The following is a 13,507-nucleotide window of genomic DNA, read 5'->3' as shown; positions in this document are numbered from 1 at the left end:
TTTTCTTTCCCTGCTTTAGATGTTATGGGGAGGGAGTTGGGAGGGGGGTTCATGTTTGGGAACATATGTAAGAATTAAAGATTTTAAAATTTAAAAAAAAAAAGGAAGAAAAAAAAAGATACTATTGTTCACCTCAAGATGAAACTCTCACTCATTTATTTTCAATTTTTTTATAAAAGAACATTTTGAGACTATAAAGTTTCCTATAAGTACCTTTTAGGTGGCACCCCAAAACTGCTGAGATTTTTTGATATTACTTAATTATAAATATTTTTAAATTTCATTGTAGTTTCCTTTTAACATGTAAATCACTAGATATGTGCTCCAAAGTTTCTAAGCATGTATTTTGAACTATTTTTTATTTATTTATATTCTCATGGTCTATAGTCATATGATGATTAATAAAATATGATTTCTTTCAAATGTGTTCATTTGTCCTAGTAGAAATTAATTTCATAAATGTTTTACATTCATATTCTTGAAAGAATACCTGCTTTTTATTTTTATACTGTAATATTCTACATATTTACTGAGAACAGTCATATTCAGTCTTTCAAGGCAAATGAAATAAAACAAAAATAAACAAATGGGATATAACCAAACTTAAAGTTTTTGCACAGCAAAGGAAACCATAAACTAAATGAATAGACAACTTATAGAATGAGAGAAAATATTCACAAATGATGCAACTGACAGGGCTTAATTTCCAATATATTAGTATTTTTAATGTTCCAAACCAAACAACCCAACTGAGAAATGGGCAGACGATCTAGAGGCATTTCTCCAAAGAAGAAATACAAATAGCCAATAGATACATTAAAAGATGCTAAACAAAGCTAATTATTAGAGAAATGCAAATCACCTCACATTAAACAGCCATCATTTAATGGTCTACAAATAAGAAATGCTGGAGAGGGCATGGAGAAAAAGGGACCCTCCTACACTGCTTGTAAGAATGTAAGCTGGTGCAACCACTGTGGAAACTTGTGTGGAGGTTTTTTCAGAAAACTAAAAACAGAATTACAATATGATCCAGCAACCCCACTCCTGGGCATATATCCAGAGGAAAACCATAATTCAAAAAGATATATGCACCCCTATGTTCACAGAAAGCATTATTCAAAATTGCCAAGTCATGGAAACAATCTAAATGTCCATCAAGAGATCAATGGATAAAGAAGATGTAGTATATGTTTGCAATGGAATACTACTCAGTCATGAAAAAGAACAAAATAATGCCACTTGCAGCAACACAGATGCAACTAGAGATTATCATACTAATTGAAATAAGTCAGAATAAAAGAGACAAATACCATACAATATCACTTACATGTGGAATCTAAAAGATGACATGAATGGACCTATCTATAAAACAGAAACAGGTACTTTGTCAGTGCTAGTATTATGTGATAAGCAAAATAAACAAGATCATAGCCCTCTTGGAGCTTATAAGATAATAAATCAAACAACATATAAATTTCTAAATGAAAATTGATATAAAGAAGATACTGCTCTGAAGATCTATAACAAGGGGATTTGATCTTGTCAGAAGAGTCAAGACTTTCTTGATCAAGTGAATCCTGGAATATAATCTAAAGAATAAATTATCTACATGAAAAGAAAGATATATTTCTAGCTGAATAGAGAGTGTAAGTCCCTGAGGTAGGTAGGTAGGTAGGACTTCTGTGTCTAGAGCTGAGAGGTGCAGGTGAGAGATGCAAATTTACAAGGTATATGTATACACGTATTGATTGCAAGAGAAATATAGAACTTATCTGAGGAAAGAGTATAGAATAAAAAGAAAAAAGGACCTAGAATTAAGCTTTGAGAAACTTCAGCTGTAATAACTGAGTAGAAGATTATAAACCAGCAAAGAAAAGACAGAAAAGTATCTTGAAAGAAAGGGGAAAAGCCAGTAAGGCATTATGTTACAGAATCAAAAGAAAATGAATAACTTAATAAGAAGGTAATGGTGATTTCTGTTAAATTAATAAAAAAGAAGCAATTCTATTTAAATTTTAGGTTGTGATCAGTGTGATTCCATTGTGAATTCTTACTTTTCCAATCACTCATGCTTATGTATACTTACTTAAAGTATTCATCAGAAGGCCATTGTTATCATGATGTTTATTCTGACCAGCCACTATTTCAGGAATCCTGCACTGTGGCATGATAGACATGGTGGGATGTTCTGAGATATAGTTCCCTGGATCAGGAGAGGATTTGCACTCTTCATCTTCTGAATCATTGGAACTATCCTCACTGCTTGAAGATGAAGAACTTTTGGAATCTGATGAACTATCACAACTACTCATCTGGTCCATTAGACTAGCTTCTGCTTTCAGTTCTGAAAATTAAACAGAATTTAACAGTTAGGTCAAAATAATGTTAACTATGCATTTAAATATATAGTTAATAAATAATGTTAACTATAAATATTAAATAACATAATAAAATTTGAATGTGTCAGTTTCTAATGAACTTGATGAGGAATAAATAATGTATACATTCACAGCATTTTATGATTTTATTTAAAAAGCTCCTCTACAAAATGAAAAGTAAAACCCCACTTCCTACCCCATCCTCAAATTCTTTTAATCCTACTCTCCAGGAATAATCACTCCTAACAGTTTCTTATCACCATATATGTTTTAAAATTCTGCTTGGAAAATGGCATTTTAGATTTTGACACCCAATTCACCTGTTGTTAGAGCTTGAGTGTGGTCTTTGTTATCACCCAACCAAGAGTTATTTTCTGAAGGGGCAGGTTATAAGATGTCCTGACTATGCTATTCCTCCTCTCGTCCTTTCTGAGGTCTCTAACCAGATTACCTTCCTCTTTTCATCTTTCAGAGTTCTCCTTTTGCACTGTTTCCTGGGTGTATAGTTTTACTTTGTGGGAAGAAGCAGAAACAGATTAAGTCTATGTCATCTTGTCCCACAATACATTTTAAAAGACAGAATTTATACAGAGTGTGTTTTTTACCAAAACAAAATAAAATTTAAAATTTATAAATGGAACCTAGATAATCTTCAAATATTTGAGAAGTAAATGCTCTTCTGGAAAACCCATGGATCGAGGAAGAAATAAAAAAGATTTTAGAAAATACTTCTAATTGAAAGAAAATGAAACCACAATTTATCAAAATCTGCAGAGTAAAAATAAAGTACATTTTGGAGAAAATTTTAAAACATTAAATGATTATGTTGGGGGAAAAAGAGGTTTCAATTAAATGAACTAAGATGTACTTAAGAAGCTAGAGAAAGAAGAGCAAAATTAAACTTAAACAAGCAGAAGGGAAAAAAATTAAGAGCAAAAAAACAAGAAAGAACCAAAAGAGTGAAAATAAATGAAATGAAATTGATTGCTTTAGATAAATAATGTTGATAAAACTCAGCTGGGTTTATCAAGAAAAAAAGATACTAAACATGAATTAGAGAAGGAAATGGCAACCTCCTCCAGTATTCTTGGCTGAAAAATCTCATGGACAGAGGAGCCTGGCAGGCAACAGTCCATAGGGTCGCAAGAGTTGGACATGACTTGGTAACTAAACCACCATCACCAAACATGAATTACTAATATAAGGAGTCAACGAAGTGACAGCACTACGGATCTTACAGCATTAAAAGAATAGGAAGGAATATTGCAAACTACTTTATGCCCATAAACACAGTCAATTAGATGAAATGGATCAATTCCTTGAAAGCCACGAACTACTAAGGTTCATTCAAGAAGAAACAGCCTGAATAGCCCTAAAAATTAGGTTGTAGTTATAATCTTCCCCACACCCTACACACAAATCTCCAGTGACAGAAGACTTCACCAGTGAATTATACTGGTTATTTAAAGGAGAAATAATACGAGCTTGATGTAAATTCTTCTGTATAATTAAGAAGGAAGGAATACTTTCCAATTCACTCCATACGGCCAGAATTACTGATACAGAAATTCAACAGAGACATTACCAAAACAAAACAAACCAAACACCTAATATCCTTTATGAACTTGGTCACAAAACTTTTAAGCAAAATTTTAGTAAATCAAATTTAATAATATATACCAGTGGTTTTCAACCAGCTACGATTTTCTCACCTAGGAAGAAATCTAGCAATGTTTAAAAACATTTTTGGTTGTCACAATGGGGGGCAAGTGGTGATACCAGCATCTACTGGGTAGAAGCTAGAGAGGCTGCTAAGTACTTTACAATATACAAGTCAGCCCCTGACCAAGAACCATCCAGTTCCAAACGCCAATATTGCTGAGGTTGAGAAGTGCTAGTATTAAAAGGACAATATATAATGACTAAGTTGGATTTTCCAAGGAATACAAACTTTTAAAAATCAATCCATATAGTTCACTATGTTAAAAACTGAAAAATAAAAGCCATCTCAAAACAGCAGAATTTTCAACAGTAGTTCTTGACCAAAAAAAGGAAAAAAACTTTCAGCATCATAGAAATAGAAGTTAACCTGATGAAGGATGTCTAGAAAGAACTTACTGCTAAAATCATACATAATTGTAAAGAACTGAAATCATATGTAACTGTAAAGGACTGAATATTTTCTAGCATCAGAAACAAGAGGTTTTCCACTTTGACCACCTCTAGTCAATGCTGAATTGAAGGTCCTCCTTGGTACAATAAGTTATGAAAAAGAAACAAGAACCAACAGATTGGAAAGGGAGAGGTAAAATTGTCATTATTCACAATAACATGACTGTAAATGTAGAAAATCATAAGGTACCTTCAAAAAAGCCTCAAGAATGAGTTTAGCAAGGTTAAATATAACAAGGACCATATACAAAAATCAGTTTCATTCCAATCCCAAAGAAAGGCATGCCAAAGAATGTTTAAACTAACACAGAATTGCCCTCATTTCACATGCTAGCAAAGTAATGCTCAAAATTCTCCAAGCTAGGCTTCAACAGTACATGAACCAAGAACTTCCAGATATTCAGGCTGGATTTAGAAGAGGCAGAGGAACCAGAGACCAAACTTCCAACATTTGTTGGATCATAGAAAAAGCAACAGAATTCCAGAAAAATGTCTACTTTTGTTTCACTGACTACGCTAAAGCCTTTGAATTTGTGGATCATGACAAACTGAGGAAGATTCTTCAAGAGGTGAGAATACCAGGCCACTTTACCCGCCATCTAAGAAACCTGTTTGCAGGTCAAGAAGCAACAGTTAGAACTGGAAGTAGAACAACAGACTGGTTCCAAATTGGGAAAGGAGTATGTCAAGGCTGTATATTGTCACCCTGCTTATTTAACTTATATGCAGAGTACATCATGCAAAATGCCGGGCTGGATGAAGAAGCAGCTGGCATCAAGACTGCAAGGAGAAATATAAATAACCTCAAATATGCAGATGACACCACCCTCATGGCAGAAAGTGAAGAGGCACTAAAGAGCCTCTTGATGAAAGTGAAACAGAAGAGTGAAAAAGCTGGCTTAAAACTCAACATTAAAAAAACTAAGATCATGGCATCTGGTCCCATCACTTCACAGCAAATAGAGGGGGAAACAATGGAAATAGTGAGAGAGACTTTATTTTGGGGGCTCCAAAATCATTGCAGATGGTGACTGCAGCCATGAAATTAAAAGACAGTTGCTCCTTGGAAGAAAAGCTATGAAAAACCTAGACAGCATATTAAAAAGCAGAGACATCACTTTGCCAACAAGGGTCCATCTAGTCAAAGGTATGATTTTTCCAGGAGTCATCAATGGATGTGAGTGTTGGACCATAAAGAAGGCTGAGTGTTGAAGAATTGATGCTTTTGAACCATGGTGTTGGAGAAGACTCTTGAAAGTCTCTTGGACTGCAAGGAGATCCAACTAGTTCATCCTAAAGGAAATCAATCCTGAATATTCACTGGAAAGACTGGTGCTAAAGCTGAAACTCCAATACTTTGGCCACCTAATGTGAAGAGCCAACTCATTAGAAAAGACCCTGATGCTGGGAAAGATTGAAAGCAGGAGAAGGGGCTGACAGAGGATGAGATGGTTGGATGGCATTGCCAACTCAATGGACGTGAGTTTGTGCAAGCTCCAGGAGATGGTGAAAGACAGGGAAGCCTGGAGTGCTGTAGTCCATGGGGTCACAGTCAGATATGACTGAGTGACTGCACAACAACAACATAGATAATTTTGACAAAATATTTGAAGGACCTGTATGCTGAAAACCATAAAACATTTGTAAGAGAAATTAAATATATAAATAAATGGAGAGAGACACTGAGGAAAAAAAAACTGTCCATATACACATGGGTCTATTTCTGAACTTTTATTCTAACACATAGATCTATTTGTTTATATTTATGCCAACACCATATTGTCTTGTTCAGTTCAGTTCAGTTCAGTCACTCAGTCGTGTCTGACTCTTTGCGAGCCCATGAATCACAGCACGCCAGGCCTCCCTGTCCATCACCAACTCCCGGAGTTCACTCAGACTCATGTCCATCGAGTCAGGGATGTCATCCAGCCATCTCATTCTGTCATCCCCTTCTCCTCCTGCCCTCAATCCCTCCCAGCATCAGAGTCTTTTCCAATGAGTCAACTCTTCGCATGAGGTGGTCAAAGTATTGGAGTTTCAGCATCATTCCTTCCAATGAACACCCAGGGCTGATCTTTAGAATGGACTGGTTGGATCTCCTTGCAGTCCAAGGGACTCTCAAGAATCTTCTCCAACACCACAGTTCAAAACCATCAATTCTTCGGTGCTCAGCTTTCTTCACAGTCCAACTCTCACATCCATACATGACTACTGGAAAAACCATAGCCTCGACTAGACGGACCTTTGCTGGCAAAGTAATGTCTCTGCTTTTCAATATGCTATCTAGGTTGGTCATAACTTTTCTTCCAAGGAGTAAGTGTCTTTTAATTTCATGGCTGCAGTCACCATCTGCAGTGATTTTGAAGCCCAGAAAAATAAAGTCTGATACTGTTTCCACTCTTTCCCCATCTATTTCCCATGAAGTGATGGGACCGGATGCCATGATCTTCGTTTTCTGAAAGTTGAGTGTTAAGTCAACTCTTTCACTCTCCACTTTCACTTTCATCAAAAGGCTTTTTAGTTCCTCTTCACTTTCTACCATAAGGGTGGTGTCATCTGCATTGTCTTGTTAGCTTTATAATAATTTTGAAATCAGAAAGTTTTAGTCTTACATCTTTGTTCTTCTCTTACAAAGTTGTTTTGGGTATTCTAGGACTCTCCCATTTTGCACAAGAATTTTAGAATTAGCTTCTCAATTTCTTACAAAGCTTGTTGAAATTTGTATTGGGATTGCACTGAATTGTTTGCCATTTCCTTCTCCAGGGAATCTTCCCAATCCAGGGATCAAACCCACGTCTCTACATTGACAGGTGGACTCTCTACCACTGACCCACTAGGCTCAATAATATATCTATATATTATATGTATGCATCATGCATATTATCTAAATATATATAATATATATATATTATATACATGTACATACATTATATATTATGTAGATAATGATATGTATATATCTATATGTATATTATACATCTATATATAGATATGTATATATATAATGGAATATTACTTATCTATAAAAAAAAAGAATGAAATAATGCCATTTGCAGCTATATGGATGGACCTAGTGAATTAAGTTAGAAAGAAAAAGACAAATACCATATTATATCATTACACATGGAATATAAAATATGATACAAATGAGCTTACCTATAAAACAGATACAGACTCATAGAGAACAGACTTGTTGCCAAGGTAGAGTGTGGGAGAGGGATGGATTGGGAGTTTGGGATTGCCAAATGCAAACTATTATATATCATACATATATGTGTAACTGAATTGCTTTGCTGTACACCAGAAACTAACACAACACTGTACATCAACTATATTTCAATCAAATAAATTTTTAAAAGAGACCCAATGAGATACCACTACACATCTTATTAAAATGAATTCAAGCATTGATATAGATTAGAAAAATATAAAATCATACAACCACTTTGGAAAACAATTTGGTAGTTGCTTAAAGAGTTAAATATACACCTACCATATGATCCAGCTATTTCACTTGTTGTTGTTGCTGTTGTTCAGTCGCCCAGTCATGTCTGACTCTTTGCAACCCCATGAACTGCAACACGCCAGGTCTCACTGTTCCTCACCATCTCCTGAAGTTTGCCCAAGTTCATGTCCATTACATTGGTGATGCTTACCAGCCACGTCATCCTCTGAAGCCCTCTTCTCTTTCCCCTCAGTTTTTCCCAGTATCAGCGACTTCTCCAATGAGTCGGCTGTTCATATCAGATGACCAAAATACTGGAGTTTCAGCTTCAGCATCAGTCCTTCCAATGAGTATTCAGGTCTGATTTCCCTCAAGATTGACTGCTTTGATATCCTTGCAATCCAAGGAGCTCTTAGGAGTCTTCTCTAGCACCATAGTTCGAAGGCATCAATTCTTTGGCCTTCTTTACGGTCCAAATCTCACAACTGTACATGACCACCAGGAAGATCATAGCCTTGACTATACGGACTTTTGTTGGCAGAGTAATGCCTCTGCTTTTCAACATACTGTCTAGGTTTGTCATAGCCTTCCAGCCAAGAAGAAACTGTCCTCTAATTTAATGGCTGCAGTCACTATCCGCAGTGATTTTAGAGCCCAAGAAGAGGAAATCTGTTGCGATACGTCCACCTTTTCCACTTCTATTTGCCATGAAGTAATGGGGCCAGATGCCATGATCTTTTTTTTAATATTTAGTTTTAAGCCGGCTCTGTCACTCTGCTTCTTCACCCTCATCAAGAGGCTCTTTAGTTCCTCTTTGCTTTCTGCCATTAGAGTGGTATCATCTGCATATCTGAAGTTGTTGATGTTTCTCCCACCTATCTTGATTCCAGCTTGTAACTCATCCAGCCCAGATGTTGTGCTCAGTGTATAGGTTAAACAAACAGGTGACAGCAGACAGCCCTGTTGTACTCCCTTCTCAATCTTTAACCAATCAGTTGCTCCATATGAAGTTGCTCAGTCATGTCCGACTATTTGTGACCCCATGGACTGTAGCCTACCAGGCTCCTCTGTCCATGGGATTTCCCAGGCAATAGTACTGGAGTGGATTGCCATTTCCTTCTCCAGGGGATCTTCCCAACCCAGGGACTGAACCCGGGTCTCCCACATTGTAGACAGATGCTTTACCGTCTGAGCCACCAGGGAAGCCCAGTTGTTTCATACAGGGTTCTAACTGTTGCTTCTTGACCCACATACAGGTTTCTTAGGAGACAGGTAAGATTGTCTGGTATTTTCCATCTCTTTAAGAGCTTTCCATAGTTTATAATGATCCACACAGTCAAAGGCTTTAGCGTAGTCCATGAAACAGAGATAGATGTTTTTCTGGAATCCCCTTGCTTTCTCTATGCCCCAGCAAATGTTGGCAATTTGATCTCTGGTTCCTCTGCCATTTCTAAACCCAACTTGGACATCTGGAAGTTCTTGGTTCATGTAATTCTGAAGCATAGCATGCAAGACTTTAAGCATGACTTTACTAGCATGGGAGATGAGTGCAACTATCCACTGGTTAGCACATTCTTTAGTACTACCCTTCTTGGGAATTGGAATGAGGACTGACCTTTTCCAGTCCTGTGGCCACTGTGTGGTCTTCCAGATTTACTGACATATTGGATGCAACACCCTGATGGCATCATCCTTTAGGGTTTTAAATAGCTCTACTGGAATTCCATCACACCCACTAGCTTTATTAACAGTAATGCTTCCTAAGGTTCACTTGACTTTGCACTCTAGAATGTCTGGCTCTGGGTGATTGACCACACCATCATAGTAATCCGGTTCTTTAAGATATCTTTTGTACAGTTCCTCATGTATTCTTTCCATCTCTTCTTGATCTCTTCAGTGTCTAGTAGCTTTCTACCATTTCTGTCCTTATTGTGCCCATAAGGCCTTCTTGTCTCTCCGTGCTATTCTTTGGAACTCTGTGTTTAGTTGGATGTACCTTTTCCTTTCTCCCTTGCTTTTTGCTTCTCTTCTTTCTTCAGCTATTTGTAAAGATATCCTCAGATAACCACTTTGCCTTCTTGCTTTTCTTTTTCTTTAGAATGGTTTTGTTTGCTGCCTCCTGTACGACATTACAGACCTCTGTCCATAGTTCTTCAGGCATAGTTAACTAGATTGAATCCCTTGAATCTATTCATTACTTTCAGTGCATATTTCACTTCCACATATTTAGTCAAGATAAAACATTTGTCTTTTCAAAGATTAATATGTGATGTTCATAAGAGTTTTATTTGTAAAAACCAAAAACTGGAAACAACTCAAATGTCCATCTCCAAGTTGAGCAGATAAGCAATTGTTGTCTGTTCATAAAGAAGATCCTTTTACTCAGCAGTAAAAAAGGATTGAACTATTTATACATGCTTCAATAATGGATGATTATCTAAATAATTATGCTTAATGCAAAAATCTAGACATAAAAAAAGAGGACATACTATATGATTCCACTGATATAAATGTCTAAAATAAACAAACTAATGATAGTGACATAAAGCAGATCAATACTTACCTAGGAATGGATGGGGTGGGGAGGACTGGCAGAGCAGTATTACAAATGACCAGGCAGAAACTTTTTAGAGTGATAAATAAGTTCATTATCGTGGTTGTGGTTGTAACTTCAGGATGTACAGATATCAAAACCTACCAGACTGTAGTTTAAATACCTGAAGATTTTGTATCAGATATACCTCAGTAGAGCTGTTAAAACATGTACAAACACATGCACAAGTGATACTACATGGCTTCTGAGCCTGTGTAATTAAAAAGATAAAGATTTCACCTCCACGCTGTCCTTTCTCCTTTCACTCTCTGTCTCTCGACACTTATTCTTAGGACCTAGCCACTAGGTTGTGAGGAAACCTAGGCCACCTGGAAAGGCTACGTGTACTCTAACCATTATGGCAACAAGAGTTCTGAGATTATATTTTCTTATTGTTTGTAAAGTGAACACTAATAGATTAGGGATCTAATACTATACTGGGCTTAGAAGGGGGCAAGAGGAAACAGAACGTGATATATAAGTTATGAAGGCTAAGTGTAGAAGCAAATAAACTTCAGTGATCAGGATCTTGCTCCTACCACATTTAATTACAATAACACAGACACCCAAACTGCAGCTAGAAAAGAAATAGATATATAAGTTTCCTTACTTTCAAAGGGACTGTGCTTTCCTAGAAATACCTTCCTGCTGAGAAGTGAGCAGCACTTCAGAAGAACTTGCCTGCTGCTTTGGCTTCCTACATCTCCTCACTTCACTATTGGTTTGGTGACATCTTAGTCTGGCTATACATAAAAAAACTTCAACAGGAAGATGCTGTGAAGACCTGAATTTGAATCATCATAACTGTCAAAGAGGAGAAAACTCCAATTACACGTATTTAAACTTGTTCCTCTGAATAATAAATAATAAATACTTGTTCCTCTGAATAATAAAAAATGTAAATTCTGTTATATATAGGCTCATGTACATAAAATTACTAAACTATGTTCTTCCCCTAGAAAAACCCATAATTAAAAACATGCTTTTAGAATTTTATGGTTAGTTTGCTTGTCAATTAAAATGAAAGATTTCACTTAACATTTATTAATAATTTCTTGTAAAGGGACATTACATACACATAGACTTTACCTCTTTCAATATCATCCATCGGAGATGCTGGGGACATCTTGTCTTCGGATGGAGAATGTTTTATAAGATTGGGAGTCCTAGCTGAATTTCGCATTTGTTGCTGCTGCTGTTCTATTCGATACTGAATTTTACTGCTTCCTTCAAACCTGCCATTAAGAATAGCAAAAGGTCAAAACCAGTATGATGATTGCAATATAACAACAATTTCAACTTACAAAGCTGCTAAAACTGACAGCTTGTTCTTTATTCTAGAGATCTTTAAAATGACATTCAAAGATTAAAGCATTAATTAATTCATTATATAACAAATGTTTATTGAGCCCTGCTATATACGTGGCATACACACAGGCTCATTGAAGGATACAAATGTGAACAAAAACAAAACCACTGCTCTAAGTTGAAGAGATAAGACATACACAAATGACTGAAATAAAATGAAATTATACATAAGTATACAAGAGATATAATATATTCCCTAAATTCTGAAACTTTCATCCTGTTAAAATTAAATCACTCCCACATTTTTCATTTAAAACATTAAGCTGCTAAGTCGCTTCAGTCATGCCTGACTCTGTGCGACCCCATAGACAGCAGCCCACTAGGCTCCTCCGTCCCTGGGATTCTCCAGGCAAGAACACTGGACTGGGTTGCCATTTCCTTCTCCAATGCAGGAAAGTGAAAAGTGAAAGTGAAGCTCTTCAGTCATGTCTGACCCTCAGTGACCCCATGGACTGCAGCCTTCTAGGCTCCTCCATCCATGGGATTTTCCAGGCAAGAGTACTGGAGTGGGGTGCCATTGCCTTCTCCTAAAACATTAAGACATTTTACTAAAGAAGATTCGTATACTCTCCTTTCAATACTTTTAAGAAAAGAGTATGTATAAATAACACAGTTATGCTTGACTTTGCTGCTCCCATTTCCAGTCACCAAATCCTGCTAGTTCTTCCTTCACAAAGTATTTGGAACTTCGCTTTAATCTTCATTCCTACTCTCAAGAATCATGGTTTATGCATTTTTCTGTTTCCCACATGGTTTCATTTAAATTGATTTGCTTGGGATATTTACATTTCAAAACAAGAATGTAAGCATGTCTATCCCTGGTTAAAAAAACTTTAATGCAGTATATAACCACCGCCAATAAGACACTGTACTAATTTCATGGTTAATATCGAAAGCATTAGCTCACCTAACTCTAGCTTCTTCCAGCCTCATTCCCCATTTCTAATATTGGTACACAAGCAAAGAAACAAATTTCTGCTCTATTCAAGCAAGTCTTATTCATAGGTTCCAAATAAGTCAGATAAATTCCTACCTTGTTTATGTCCTCATGTTCTCTCTGATAATTAAATCAGTATCTTCTAAACTTTTCTATCAATAAAAATCATCTGAGAGGAGAGGATAATTAAAAAAAAAAAGCTTCCTAGGCTCCTTCCCTGATCAGTTGAGTTTGGGAACTCATATGTTTAACAAAACACACAAAGGTAATTCTTATCACCAAATATGTTTGGGTAAAACAGTTCTAAATCTTATCTTCCTTTTAAGGTACATCAATAAGAGCTCCCTTAATGCTCTGGTGAACCATAACTTCTCCCTTCTTTTAATTCCTAGAACAAGTTTGTCTATACTATTAATATTTTTATGGCTTTTAGAGCACAGCCCTTTATGCTACATGTTAATTATTCTACTGCCTATCCCCCTTCCCCAAAATCTGAGATGGCTATACTCTCTTACTGACTTTTTTAGTGCAATTATATGTTAACCCAATTAAAATGTAGAAGTTTTGAGGTACTATTTGTATTGGAAATTCTCCCTTTTCTTGCTTCACGT

General features: G+C 36.2%; 1 protein-coding gene across 1 annotated transcript in view; it reads right to left on the bottom strand.

Annotated features, from left to right (window-relative positions):
• Positions 1 to 674: 674 nt before the first annotated feature.
• The window catches only part of EAF2 (ELL associated factor 2), a 33,063-nt gene continuing 20,230 nt past the window's right edge, over positions 675 to 13,507 (bottom strand). Inside the window, exons 4-6 of the mRNA XM_052648667.1 lie at positions 11,681 to 11,826; positions 2,090 to 2,347; positions 675 to 781 (exon numbers count right to left, since the gene is read on the bottom strand). Of these exons, the coding sequence (XP_052504627.1) occupies positions 675 to 781; positions 2,090 to 2,347; positions 11,681 to 11,826 (511 nt within the window). The remainder of the gene's footprint in view (positions 782 to 2,089; positions 2,348 to 11,680; positions 11,827 to 13,507) is intronic.

The sequence above is a fragment of the Budorcas taxicolor genome, chromosome 1, assembly GCF_023091745.1.
Source record: "Budorcas taxicolor isolate Tak-1 chromosome 1, Takin1.1, whole genome shotgun sequence".
NCBI lineage: Eukaryota > Metazoa > Chordata > Mammalia > Artiodactyla > Bovidae > Budorcas > Budorcas taxicolor.
This window is presented reverse-complemented; position numbering and strand designations above follow the sequence as displayed.